The sequence below is a fragment of the Benincasa hispida genome, chromosome 5 (genome assembly GCF_027475165.1).
Source record: "Benincasa hispida cultivar pf3 chromosome 5, pf3_genome.v1.1, whole genome shotgun sequence".
NCBI classification, from domain to species: domain Eukaryota; kingdom Viridiplantae; phylum Streptophyta; class Magnoliopsida; order Cucurbitales; family Cucurbitaceae; genus Benincasa; species Benincasa hispida.
Genome location: NC_143482.1, coordinates 26,768,597 through 26,782,637, shown reverse-complemented (window position 1 = coordinate 26,782,637; position 14,041 = coordinate 26,768,597). Strand labels below are relative to the sequence as shown.

The 14,041-nt window shown below is 37.3% G+C and overlaps 1 protein-coding gene across 4 annotated transcripts in view; it reads left to right on the top strand.

Moving 5' to 3' along the window:
- LOC120077754 (Transducin/WD40 repeat-like superfamily protein) overlaps window positions 1-12,742 on the top strand; it is a 48,859-nt gene extending 36,117 nt beyond the window's left edge. For all 4 annotated transcript variants that reach the window (XM_039031753.2, XM_039031754.2, XM_039031755.2 and 1 more), the window contains 8 exons: window positions 3,080-3,298; window positions 8,253-8,439; window positions 9,009-9,259; window positions 9,939-10,031; window positions 10,110-10,211; window positions 10,426-10,783; window positions 11,508-11,645; window positions 11,713-12,742. In XM_039031753.2, coding sequence (XP_038887681.2) covers window positions 3,080-3,298; window positions 8,253-8,439; window positions 9,009-9,259; window positions 9,939-10,031; window positions 10,110-10,211; window positions 10,426-10,783; window positions 11,508-11,645; window positions 11,713-12,384 — 2,020 coding nt within the window. In that variant the 3' untranslated portion in view covers window positions 12,385-12,742. The remainder of the gene's footprint in view (window positions 1-3,079; window positions 3,299-8,252; window positions 8,440-9,008; window positions 9,260-9,938; window positions 10,032-10,109; window positions 10,212-10,425; window positions 10,784-11,507; window positions 11,646-11,712) is intronic.
- Window positions 12,743-14,041: the final 1,299 nt, after the last annotated feature.

The following is a 14,041-nucleotide window of genomic DNA, read 5'->3' as shown; positions in this document are numbered from 1 at the left end:
TCAGATCCGAGTGGCTCCCTCAGACATACACAAGACCGCATTTTGAACTCATGAAGGCCACTACGAGTTCTTAGTTATGCCATTCGGTCTGAGAAACGCTCCATCCACCTTTCAATCGGTAATGAACGACCTCTTGCACCCCTACTTAAGAAAATTTGTGTTAGTATTCTTCGATGATATCTTAATCTACAGCTCTTCTTTATGTGATAATGTGCATCATTTATCTGTGGTATTGCAAGCTTTGGAAGACCACCAATTCGTGGCCAATCTTAAGAAGTGTATGTTTGGGGCAAGGCAAATAGACTATCTGGGGCATATCATTTCAGAAGGACCCTTCAAAGGTGGAAGCTATGCTCAAATGGCCAACACCTCCAACCGTCAAGCAAATTAGGGGATTCCTTGGGCTAACAGGCTATTATTGCAAGTTTGTACCTCAATATGGTTCGTTAGCCTTCTCTCTAACACAGCAGCTCAAAAAGGATAGATTGGAGTGGAATGAAAATACTCAGGCAGCCTTCGAAGCCTTGAAGCAACACATGACCCAACTACCCACCATTAAGCTTCCTGATTTCAATCAAACTTTCGTAATTGAAACAGATGCTTCTGGGGTAGGAGTGGGGGCAGTCCCGATGCAAGAAGGAAGACCGGTGGCTTATTTCAGCAAGGCACTCCCACCCACACATCGACTCAAGGCTGCCTACGAAAGGGAACTAATGGCCATAGTTATGGCTGTGCAAAAGTGGCACTCCTATCTCTTAGGAAGGAAGTTTATTGTAAGAACAAATTAGAAAAGCCTCAAATTCTTGTTGGAACAGCGAATCATAGCAGGAGATTACTAGAAATGGGTTGCAAAATTGATAGGATACGAGTTTGAGATTGAGTATAAGAAAGGGAGGGAAAATTTGGCGGCAGATGCTTTGTCTGAGTACTTCCTTTGTTGGAATTGTCTATGATCAGGGTATTACATGCCCTGAATCAGGAGATATTCACGAGTAAAGTTGAGAGATCAAGAACTAAGGGCAATAAGGGACAACATTCGGGCAGAACTACCACACCCCAGGGATATACACTGCAAGGGGAACTTCTATTGTATAAGCAACGCATTGTACTACCACCTCAATTACCTACCATTTCGTTACTCCTACAAGAGTTTCACAACAATCCAATTGGGGGACACAATGGGGTAGTGAAGATGTACCAACGGCTAAAAAAAGAATTTTTCTGGACAGGAATGAAGGCAAGGGTAAGGGCTTTTCTAGGAGACTGTTCTATCTACCAACAAGCCAAGTATTTGGCCTTAGCCCCTGCTCCAACCTCTGCCAATACCCGAGCTCACATGGCAAGATATCAGCATGGACTTTGTGGAGGGACTGCCGAAATCAGAGGGTTACAACTCAATCTTGGTAGTGGTCGACAGGCTGTCCAAATATGCACATTTCATTGCCCTTCGCCACACTTATACAGCAGCAACAGTGGCTACTTTATTTATGAAGGAGGTCATACGTTTGCATGGAGTACCCAGGAGCATCATTTCTGACAGAGATAAGGTGTTTACTAGCCTATTTTGGGAAGAATTGTTTAAATTGATGGGAACACAACTCAAGAGAAGCTCATCCTATCACCCACAAACAGATGGGCAAAGAGAAGTTGTCAATGGAGGCTTAGAGGCTTACCTAAGGTGCTTTACTATGGAGACCCCTTCACAATGGCACAAATGGCTAGCATGGACTAAATATAATTACAACACATCCTACCACACAGCCATCAAACGAACCCCTTATGAGGTATTGTATGGTAGACCAGCACCTACTATCGTCTGTTACACACAAGGGAATGCCACAGTAGGAGAAGTTGATGTCCTACTTAAAAACAGGGACGAGATGCTCAAACAACTGAAGAAAACACTAGAAGCAACACAACAAAGAATGAAGGCCCTAGCAGATTCAAAAAGAAGAGAGGTAAACTTTGAAGTATCTGATTGGGTTTACATCAAGCTCAAGCCCTATCGCCAAGGATCATTGCTGGTGCACAAGCACCCAAAACTAGCACCATGTTACATTGGACCCTTTCAGGTAATTCAAAAGATCGGATCTGTAGCATATAAGCTTGATCTACCCCACAATGTCTCCATACACCCAGTGATACATGCTTCACAACTAAGAAGGGCAGAAAGGACCATATTGCCACGATTTTCCTCACCAACAGTAGGTCCTTGGGGAAACAACCAAAACCATTGGCAGTTTTGGGAGTTAGGAAGATTGGTTCAACAATATCTTCACCAAATGACTTCGAAGTGCTTATACAATGGGAAGACCTACCAGTAGAAGATGCAACTTGGGAGGGAGGAGCTCAATTGGCTGAACAATTCCCTGATTTTCACCTTGAGGACAAGGTGGTGCTTTGGGGGGAGGGTAATGTTAGACCCCCCATATTTAAAAGGTATGAAAGAAAGGGCAAAAGGAAGAATAGAGAGAGGGGCTCAAATGTAAATGGGGGAAAAGAATCAAATTAGTTAGAGGGGGACCACCAAATCTATAACAAATCGGTTAGTAGTGGGGAAATTTGTTAGTAGGGAGGGGGATAACAAATTAGTATAAAAGATAGGATTATAGAGGAGGGGAGGCATCTTTTATCTTGTAAAAGCTTAAGGCTGTATTGAGGGGGAGGACTCGACCTTCCGTGGCTATTTTGGGGCCAAAACAGTGGATAAATAATTGAGGTTCTATCACATTAGTCTCTTTTCATTTCAATAATGAGTTTTGTCGCTTGTTCAAAGAAAAAGTTCTAAGTAGTTTATTCTCATGTATGATTTATCTTTGACTTGTAAATGATGCTTTTGGACTTTTACAAGTCACCACCTCTATAAATAGCATGTTTTTTTTGCTATTGTTTCTTTTTCTTTTGTATTCTCTCTTGATGGTAGTTATTGTGTAGATTGGAACTTTTCACCCTGTTGACAATTTTTTTTCCTTAAAAATTGGTTAGGGGATTGATGCTGGTTGTTGGGATTAACATTATCCCCTATCTCTCTGGTTCTATTTTTCCTTTTTATTCACTCTGGATGGTGTATCTCATGCAGCTGGGAAACTTTTCAGCCTGTTGGTGGGCTTCTGCACCAGCCAGAATGGACTGCATGGGACCAAACTGTTGAATATTGTGCTTTTGCATATCAGCATTACATTGTCATATCTTCTTTGCGGCCTCAGTATAGATACTTGGGAGACGTAGCAATTCCATATGCTACTGGAGCTGTTTGGCACCGTAGACAACTGTTTGTGGCTACTCCGACTACCATAGAGTAAGTTTATATATCCCCCTTGTTTGTGTCACTTCTGGTTGTATTCCTGGCTTAACATTCATCATCTTCCTCATGAATTCTGTTTTCTCTCAAATATTGCAAGGGACGTGTCTTCAATTCTGGAGTTCAATCTTTTTTTTTTTTTTTTGGGATAAGAAACATTTTATTGATCAATGAAATAATCTAAAGAGTACAATATGAAGATACACCATAGGAGAAGTCCAAATGAGAGTGAACGATTACATCCAAAAGAAGAACAAATGAACAAGTGAAGAAAAGATGAAGATATACAACCAAATATGGATTAAAAACAAAAGGGCAGTGTGTCTCCAATAACAAAAGCAGCAAGGATCTCGAAGATGAAGCATGTCTGAAAAGAAAAAGGCCAAGCTCTAGTAAGATCAGCATGGACGAATAATAGCCATAAAAACCAAATTATCAGCCTTTTTAAAAAATGAACAACGCGGAGCCGTAAAATCAAAATCAAGTTCATAACAACCCCTCTAAGAAAATCTTTAACTTTCTAGATTTTGAAGTTCTCTCAGCCCCTTCTTTTTCTTGGTTGATAATCGGTTGGGATGCTTTTGAGTTGGGACCGCCTTTATGCAAAGACCAAGTTCTCTAAACCAAGGAGCCAATGCCATCTCATAATGTATTTGTTTCTGGAGTTGAATCTTTTAATGTGTTGGTTTCTTGAGTTCAATCTCGCAATGTGTTTGTTTTGGTTTGGTTTTTGTTTAGATGTATTCAAATTTCATGAGTATTCCAAATTACAATTTAGCATTGTCATGTCACTCACACTGAACCTAGGTACGTGGTATCAACAATTCATTCTCCTTCGAAAGGCGGAGGAAGATTTGGATCACCTTGTTTGGAGATGCGAGTTTGCTAGATCTATTTGGAACCACTTCTTTTAGGCGTTTAGCTTCTCGCTTGCTCATCGGAGTGACATTAGTGTTACTATTGTAGAGTTTCTTTGTCCATCTGCCTTTTTGGGAGAACGGATATTTCTTATGATTTGTTGAGGTGTGTGCATTGTTGTGGGATCAGTGGGTTGAGATGTGAAAGAAATAATAGTGTGTTTAGGTTAGGGGGTAGAGTGAAACCCTAGTGGCGTCTGATCCCTTGTGAGGTTTCATGTTCCATCATGGGCTTCGATTTCGAAGATCTTTTGTAACTATTCCATAGGTAACATTTCACTTAGTTGGAGGCCCTTCTTATAGAGAAGTCCCTTTTTTTGTGGGTTTGATTTTTTTGTATGACCTTGTATTTTTTTTTTCCTTCTCAACGAAAGTTATTGTTTCTAAAAAGAAAAACAATGGTATCCACAATTACAAACGAGACCTTTTTATGGTGGATTTTGGATCTGTCCACAAAATGATCAATTGAAAGATACTATATAATGACAATAGGTAGAGGCTCTTTTCTTCTTCATTCGTCATTGTACTTGTAGGTCCCCAAACATAAAAAATACAAGAGAACACCAAAGATAACTATGTTGCAATGTCAGTGAAAAATTTATAATATACCATAGCCTTTCAAGATGGCTACTCTCTCCTGAAGTCCCATATGGGAACTCTCACCAAAATGACTCACCCCTCTAAGGTCTGTAACTCCCTTTATTTATAATCAAGACACCACTAGTTAATTATCCATAATATCCCTCACTCTCATCATACTAATATTACCCGTTATATTCTTAACTAGTACTCTCACAGACAGACTCATAGGTACCTGATTCAAATATCAGATAGAAACCTTTTCTTTCTGAATTAAAGAATTTGGTATATATCAAATCTCCCAAATGTTATGGTAAGAGGTATTCTTTTATGATGTAGTGACTCATATTACTTTATTTTTCTTGAGAATTCTTGTTGCTATGCTCTACATGTTATGAGTGAGTTTACAATTATTCTGAGTAACTTAACCGTCTACACTGCTCATGCTGTGGCTGGTGGTTTAGAGTACAAGTTGTAGGAGGGTAGAACTCATTTATTTAGAATGCCAGTTGATTTTCTAATTAACTACCAACTGTATTGACCCTTTGTACCTGACGTCTGACCATGGTCGAAGAGGTCTATTATGGAAATTGTCGAGCAGAGCAATCCATCTTGGACTTTCCCCACACAGACCTGGTTTGGACCAGGTCGCTAATGGCCTTTGTAGAAAACCTTAGCTGTCGCCAGAGAGAAGCTCACTTGGATTCCAACAATTCTACCAATCAAAAGATTGCCATCTTGGTGGGATGCAATGCAATCTGTTAATTCTTTCTCTAAATCAAATAAATTAATTTCTAAAGAAACAAGTCCATAGTAATTCTATTTCCTCTAGACTCTGATATCAACTTCAACACAATCAATTAGGCAATAATTAATATCAGCATACTCCATGAATTCTCCAAACTGGTCATCAATAGCCTGTTAAACCTCCAATCTCTGTAAAAGTAGCGAAAGATATATATATTGGTAAGAAACAAAAATATTATATTAAAAAGTGGTAACAACAAAAAGGGGGAGATGAGATATCCCCTAGGCCAAAGGGCTACAAAAAGGATTCCCAATTAGCCATAATATGTATAAGATCTAAATTACTAAAAAATTAGAGAGAGAACACCAGATGGAGGCAGAGAGCTTGATTGAGCCCCACAGGTCATCCTTGCTACTGTCCCCTCTTTGAAAACCCTTTGACTTCTCTCAGGCCACAACTTCAAAATAAGAGCTGTGATAGCATTGATTCAAAGAGTTAAATCTCTATCTTTGAAAGGAGTCCCAAAAATCAACTGCTGGATAACTTCATTAGTATTCTTAGGCCACACCAACTAATCCCCCTATTCCATAAAAGAATTGCCTAGGAGCAAAAGAAAAAAAAAAGTCGGTTGTGGTTTTCAGCATTAGCTTTGCACATTATGCACCAATTTTGGGACAACAAATATTTGGGCTTCTTTTCTGAAGGATCTCCCTGGTGTTCAGCTTCCTTGAACAAGGACCCATAAATTTATTTTTGACTTTCTTTGGAATTTTTGCCCCTCAAAGAGCTTTATGTACTCATTTCTAAACAGGAGCCCAAGTGTCATGGAGATTAAGACCTTAGCGTACGCTCTGGGCTGTTTCCCTCTCGACTTTGGATCTTAGCTTTGGGCGTGGCACTAGTCTGACTGCTTTCCTAGCACAGTCAAAGTAACGAAAAAAGACGGGTTTGCCTGAAAGATGAGAGATAGGCCTTTAGCAAGGGGATATCGCACGGAGATTCAGTGTTAAGTGACTTGGGGAAAATGTACATCGTTCTGGAGCTTTATAATCTATCATCTCTTTTGACCAACGGGAGAAATCTTTTGTAGCTCATTGGTTTGGGCATCCTGGCCTTCTTTTGTAAATTTCATACACCAATGAAATTTGTTTCTCATAAAAAAATAAATTAAAAAAGGGAAGTTTGCCCATCCTTCATAGTCTTCCCCACTTTGTTTCCTTTTCTTCTAGAGTTTAGAACTTTCGTAGTCTCTAAGAAGCTTCCTCCATTTTTTTTTTATTTTTGGTTCTTTTTTTCCCTTTTGGATCCATATGAATTCTCCATTACATTACGTTTTCCAAAATAACTTGTGTGACTGTTAGGGGATCAGAAGGTCTTCAATGACATTTGATTTGATTTGGTTTTTTTTTTCGAAAAGGAAACAAGATTTTTCGTTGATGAGATGAAAAGTGACTAATGATCAAAGTAAATAAAACCTGAAAGAAGAGAAGAAAAAGAAGACCAAGAGAACATCGATTTGGGAAAAAATAAGTATCTCAAATAAAACATAAAACTTATAAAGAAGCCAACACATAGATGGAAAACAAGTGCAACAGGACGAGGCATTGAAACGAGTTGGCTTCAAACTATCAAAAACATGTGAGACCATGAGAAATCTTCCAGATTACCAAGAACAAGACCTATCAATTCAAATAACTGAGAACAAGGCCTATGATGCCTAAACCCAAAAGAAAATGTTATCTTCCATCAACTTTGCAACATAACCAAATTAATGACTTTCATAACTAACTATGATATTTGCTGTCATGCTACACAAATGAATTTGACCCCAAGCCCATGAGAAACCCAAGAAGATTGATCAAGTCATAATAGAATAACTTTGCCCAATCAAGCTGAAACCAATGGAGATTTGGGTGAAATACTTCTCAATTGTAATGAGCCATTTGCAATTCATACGTCCGCAACCATTTCTCTACTAATTGCAAATGTATTATTTGAATGGGCTTCTGAAACTCTTCCTTTGCAGTTCTGGTCAATCTTGCAATGTGAAAACCTCGTTTTTGATCTTGGTCATTATTTCATGCCACATGGAGATGAGGAAAAAATTTGTACCACCTCCATTTTTTCTAGTAATGCATAGTGGAGAAAGGGGAGACAGGGTATCCAGGAGAGAGATTGGAGAAATTTGTGGTCCTTTTTTGTTGCTTGTACAAGTAGCTTTTTTCATCCATCTTTGTCATTTAATGTAATTCTTATTCTTTGATATCTTCTAAATTATTGTAAGTTCTAGATATTGTGTCTTATAAATTATTGTAAGTTCACATTGCATTCAGTAGATTTTTCAAGGCATTCCATTTTGATGGATGGATCTTTTGGGTTATGCTCCTCTTCTAGACTCTTCTTGGCATTCTTCATCGAAGCCTTATGCTAATTATTCTATTCAAGACATTTGCTTGTTTTTGAAAGTTTTTATTTTTCCATGTTTAAGTTTTGTATTGTTTCTATTATCTTATTACTCTTCTATGTTTTTTGGTATTTTGTATTTGTGAGCATTAGTCTCTTTTCATTTTACTTTTATCAATGAAAAGTATTGTTTCCTTTAAAAAAAAAATTAAATAAATAAATAGAAAATGATAGACATCTGAAGTTTGAACTTAAAGGAAATACTACTAGAACTTATGCTACTTTGTTCTGCTGAATGTTCTAGATGTGTTTTTGTGGATGCTGGAGTTGCGCCCATTGACATTGAGACGAGAAGGATGAAAGAAGAGATGAAGTTGAAAGATGCACAAGCTAAAGCCATTGCTGAGCATGGGGAGTTAGCTCTTATCGCTGTAGATGGTCCTCAAACTGTTACCCAAGAAAGGATAACGTTGAGGCCCCCAATGCTTCAGGTCAAATCTTATTCCCTTTCTTTATAAATGACTCTGTGGTCACAATATTAGCAATGTTAATTAATTTCGGGTTCATATAATGTGAATCTTGATTTTGTGCACATCCTTGACCAATATGGGAAAGATCCATTCCTACTGACTTTAGAATATTTGCAGGTTCTGATGGGGAAAGTCTCTTCCATTGTGATATTTAACAATTTAAAATTTTTAATAGTGACTGACACCCCTCTTCAAGAAATAATGATGACATTTGGTTTTCCAATTGGAAACTAGTTCCTAAAACCATTTTTTTTTTATTAGTTTGCTCTACTAACCATCCAACGTTGTGTTTTGGCATGTCCCAGCAAAGTAAAATTTATGAATAATTATTAGAAAATCACATTAAGAAATCGTGTCCTACAGATGTTGAGTGCACATCCATGTTGAATGTATGTTCAATACCTACCCTTTATTCAAAATAGTGTTTCTACGACTAAATTTTTGGTATATTTACCATATATGGTTTCTGAATCATGTGAATAATGCTGATTTCTCTCTAAATCTTTTAATATTAATCCATACTACTTCAGGTAGTGCGATTAGCATCATTTCAGCAAGCTCCTTCTGTACCACCATTTTTATCATTACCCAAACAGTCGAAAGCAGATGCAGATGATTCAATGATGCAAAAAGATTTTGAAGAAAGAAAAGCAAATGAGATAGCAGTTGGTGGTGGTGGAGTGTCAGTGGCAGTTACTCGTTTCCCAGCTGAGCAGAAACGTCCTGTCGGACCTCTAGTTGTGGTTGGTGTTAGAGATGGAGTTCTCTGGTTAATTGACAGGTACTTGAATCTTGTAATATATAGGAATTTAAAGGACAACTACCGTTCCTCTCAAAAGAAATCAGAAATGTTGAAGTTTTTCAGCACAAATGTTAGAAATGGTTCAGTATGCCAACGTGATGGCTCAACTAATCATTACCATGCAAGCAGTTCAATCAGCAAGAAATTAGCATGAACATTGCTTGTATTTGTCAGTTTGAGATCACTATTCTCTGTATGTTTAAGTTGCTTTTTCTCCGTTTTCGAATGATGGAAGATTAGACGACTGATATTATCTGTGCTTGAAAAAGTTAAAAGACATCAAAATGCTAAAATTTAAAAAGTGCGTCTGCCATTTGTACATCATGGTTGGATGCATTTATTCAAAAAATTGATAAGCTGGTTTTCTATTTGTTCACATATTTTCATTTTGTTGTACCATCCGAGAGCTATTGGTGAAAGTTCAGTAAATCTTTCATTGAACAATGTGCTTGTGAAGTATTTAAGAAATTACACTAGCTTTCTCCATTTTGATCATGTTAGTCTGGATAGAGTTTATACTGTCACTCGATCAATTCTCATCTCATTTCCAATTTCATTGTCTTTTATGCTCAGATGGATTCTTGAATTTTAAATCAGAAAAGAGTTTAAATATAATAATGAGAATCAGGACTTATGCTGCTCAAGTTTTCTTGGCCAGGTATATGAGTGCACATGCTCTATCCTTGAATCATCCTGGTATCCGTTGTCGGTGTCTTGCTGCCTATGGTGATGCAGTCAGTGCTGTCAAATGGTATTAACTTTTCTCATTCTTTTACATGTTGTCATGGTGGGAATTGTTTCAAGTCCTAAATATTTCTTTTTCCTGCAGGGCAAGTAGGCTTGGTAGAGAGCATCATGATGACTTAGCTCAATTTATGCTCGGTATGGGTTATGCTACGGAAGCTCTACATCTGCCTGGAATATCTAAGAGGTAAACAAACACTTGCAGGAAAGATGGTACCCTAATGTAAAATTAAAGGGCCTATGTTTCTTATTGTCTGTTGTCGTTTATAAGCCCCTTTACATAGTTTCTCAATCACTCATTGAGTAGTTGCTAGTCTGTCACTTGATATGAGGTCAATGTGTCAAAACCATGTCCTAGTCCTAGTTCTACTTGTTAATCCATCTCTATTTGAAAATTTCAGATTGGAATTTGATCTGGCTATGCAAGGAAATGATTTAAAAAGAGCGCTTCAGTGTCTGCTTACTATGAGCAACAGCAGGGACATGGGCCAAGATAATGCAGGGCTTGATTTGAATGACATTCTTAGCTTAACAACTAAAAAGGAAGATATGGTTGAAACGTTTCAAGGAATTGTGAAATTTGCAAAAGAGTTTTTGGATTTCATTGATGCTGCGGATGCTACTGGACAAGCTGATATTGCTCGTGAGGTCCTAAAGAGGTTAGCTGCTGCAGGCTCCTTGAAAGGTGCATTACAGGGTCATGTGTTAAGAGGATTGGCTCTGCGATTAGCAAATCATGGGGAGTTGACGCGACTGAGTGTAAGTGCTTGGAAACACTTTTCTAGCCTTGGTTCATTTATGTTCAAAGCTTGGTAGTTGTTTTTCTTATACAAAATATGCCGTGCTCTATAGAATAATGCTTTTCCTAGGTTGGTTCATCCGATCCAAAATTTTGCCCCATACTGTTGTTTCGTGTAGCTTCTATCTTAACTATTAAATTTCATGTTGCATTTAAATGTCATTTCAGCATCATCGTTTTCTTTTCTGGCGTACTCTTATATGAGAATATAATTAGCAAAGAAGGGAGCCTGTATAAGTAAGGCTCTTCGAGCTGTTACTTGGTAACTGTAATCATTGCAAATTTGGGATCTTTAGATGACATTTACAATCCCAATTTTTTGGTGAAATTAATACAAAGCTGAGCTCAAAAAGTTGAGCTTTCTCTGAAATTGGAGAAAATTTCAGGCAATTAGTTAATGGAGTTTGACGGGACAGCAGTTTTTTTTCCTGAAAATTACCAGTTTCATCTCTAAAACTTTGCTAGAATTTCAAGAATTTGTTTGAGTAAAATAAAAAATGAAGCAAAATATTAAAAACATATAAGGGAAAACAAAAAGAAAACATTATCAAAATGGCCTAATAATTTTGCATATTCTTCATCTTGTGAAGTTGCAGACTGGATAATTATTGCCTGCAGTGGTTGCATTGATATATTATTGTTTCTTAGGAAACCTAGTCTTAAATGACGATGTAAATGCTACAGGGATTGGTAAACAATTTGATCTCAGTCGGCTCGGGGCGCGAAGCAGCATTTGCAGCAGCAGTTTTGGGAGACAATGCTCTCATGGAAAAAGCATGGCAAGACACAGGAATGCTTGCGGAAGCTGTGCTTCACGCTCAAGTAGGTCATCTTTATTTGTGCTATGTATGTACTTCTGTTTGGGAATTAACTTTCATGCAATTTCCAGGCTCATGGGCGACCGACATTGAAAAGCTTGGTCGAGTCTTGGAACAAGATGCTACAGAAGGAGATGGAGCACACCTCGTCAGAAAAGACTGATGCCACAGCTGCATTTTTTGCATCCCTTGAGGAACCAAAACTCACAAGCTTGGCAGATGCAGGTAAGAAGCCTCCAATTGAAATTCTTCCTCCAGGAATGCCAACTCTTTCATCTTCTATTCTCGGTCCAAAGAAGCCAACGCCTGGAGCACAAGGTGCATTGCAGCAACCAGCCAAGCAATTACTGTTGGAGGCACCACCTGCTAATCCACAACCACCACCAGAAGGTACACCGATCCAATCAGAACCAAGTGAACAGACTTTGGACGGTAATGCCCCAACTTCAACAGCAGCTACGGACACATCTCCGACTACTCCAGCAGAAAATGTTCCTACAACATCAAATGGTTCAGAGCCATTTGATGTCCAATTAGCGTCCTCAACACCAGTAGAGACTCAAATACCACTGTCGTCTGTAAATAATACCGCACGTCCAGAGGCCGTGTTAGAGTCGCCTGAGGTTCAGAATTCCTCTGTTCCAAATTCATCATCCACAAACAATGCACCGCCACCCTTAGAGGCCCCATCTGAGGTGCCAGAGCTTCAGAATACCCCTCTTCCAAACGTATCACAAATTTAAAATCTAGCTACAGTTGAGTATAGAAGGTGAGATTGATTTTGGTACCAGCTGTTGCGGCCTCTTGACCGAAGCACCAACCCACCTCACACCCAAGGGGTACTAACTAATAGCTGAGTCCTCTCTGAACCGCTGGTTGTAATGTATTCTTCATGTGTTTGAACTCTTGCCTATTGTGCTATATAAAGTTGCATATATTCTTTTGTTCGTTATTGCATCAGAACACATTTCATTATATATACAGTTCAATCTGTAAATTTTTTCTGGTGTGATTTTGTAATTTAGTGTTAGCTAAAACGTAGGATCGGTCTCGGGTTTTGACTTTCGTTTTACACTGTTCAATATATTAGTTCTTAGTATTTTTCCTTGTTTTACACTGTTCGATATATTGTTATGTTTTGTTTTAAATGTGTAATCTATGAAGTATACCTGTATGGACTTTGATTGTCGTGGTGAATGTGTCTTGAGGACTATTTAGAACAACTATTTGAACTTTAAAGACAAAAGGGTTGATTTTAAAATTTGAGCTCAAATAGATGCCAATTTTAAATCTTATGAACTAAAATTTTATTTTTACCATTATAGGGTTAAATTGTAAATTTAGTCTCTATGGTTTGAAAAAAAAAACTTAAAATTGTCTCTCCCATGCCAAAAACTTCAGTGCTCTTCTCTGTGCTCTTTCAGCTCTATAGAGATGACTCAGATGAGGATATTGAAATATTGAAATAGTAATATAATCATTGTGATGTAAACATCAATTTAATTTAATTTAATCAGTACTATTTTTTATTTTTTATTTTTATCTTGCAACCTACAAAAGGGCAAAATATTTGAGAAGTTGAACTCACAGCTAGTGAAATGGTAGAGATGACGCAGAAAATTTTAAAGTGCCTTAAAACTCCTTGATTATTTTACTTGTGGACTTTTTGCAAACAATAACGAAATTGCTAAATTGGACATAGTTTAATTGACATCCGAATATGTTAGAAATCACGTGACTTCAAATTGTATTAAAAAAAAAAAGAACCAAATTGATCACTATTTTTTTTTGTTGGTCAAGCAAAGAGTAAACATAAACCCCTAGCAGTTTTAGTGTCAAACCATTATATCTCTCTTATTTTAGGATTAAGGTGTGTTTAGTTTTACAACTAAAAAAATGTGTTGGTTTAACTTTTTAAATGTTTAATTTTGAAAATAAGTCATTTTGAAAAATTAGTGTTTTGAAATCACTCAAAATAACTTTTGTAACATTTTCACTAAATATTTTACAGTTTTTATCAAAAGAGAAAATAAAAATGAGTTTTTTGAAAATGATTTTGTTCTCTAGTCAATTCAAACTGGTTGGAACTTATTCTCTCGATGTTAAAGTGGATTCCCATGCTATGCACACCTTTAAAACATCCAATAAAGTAATAACATAAATTAAAAGTCTATAAATTTATTATCACGCGTAAAACTACAAATTTGAGCACTCAAAGAAATAATATAATCTTTAAAATAATAAAATTTTCTCTACCAAAAATGGAACAAGAGGAAGCTTTTAAAGTTTTTTTTAAAGAACTTTAACCAATCGAACCTCACTTTTATGAGAAGAAAAGTTGAAAATGAGAGACGCTCATACAATTAAATATACATAAAATTTAAATATCAAGTTTTGTTG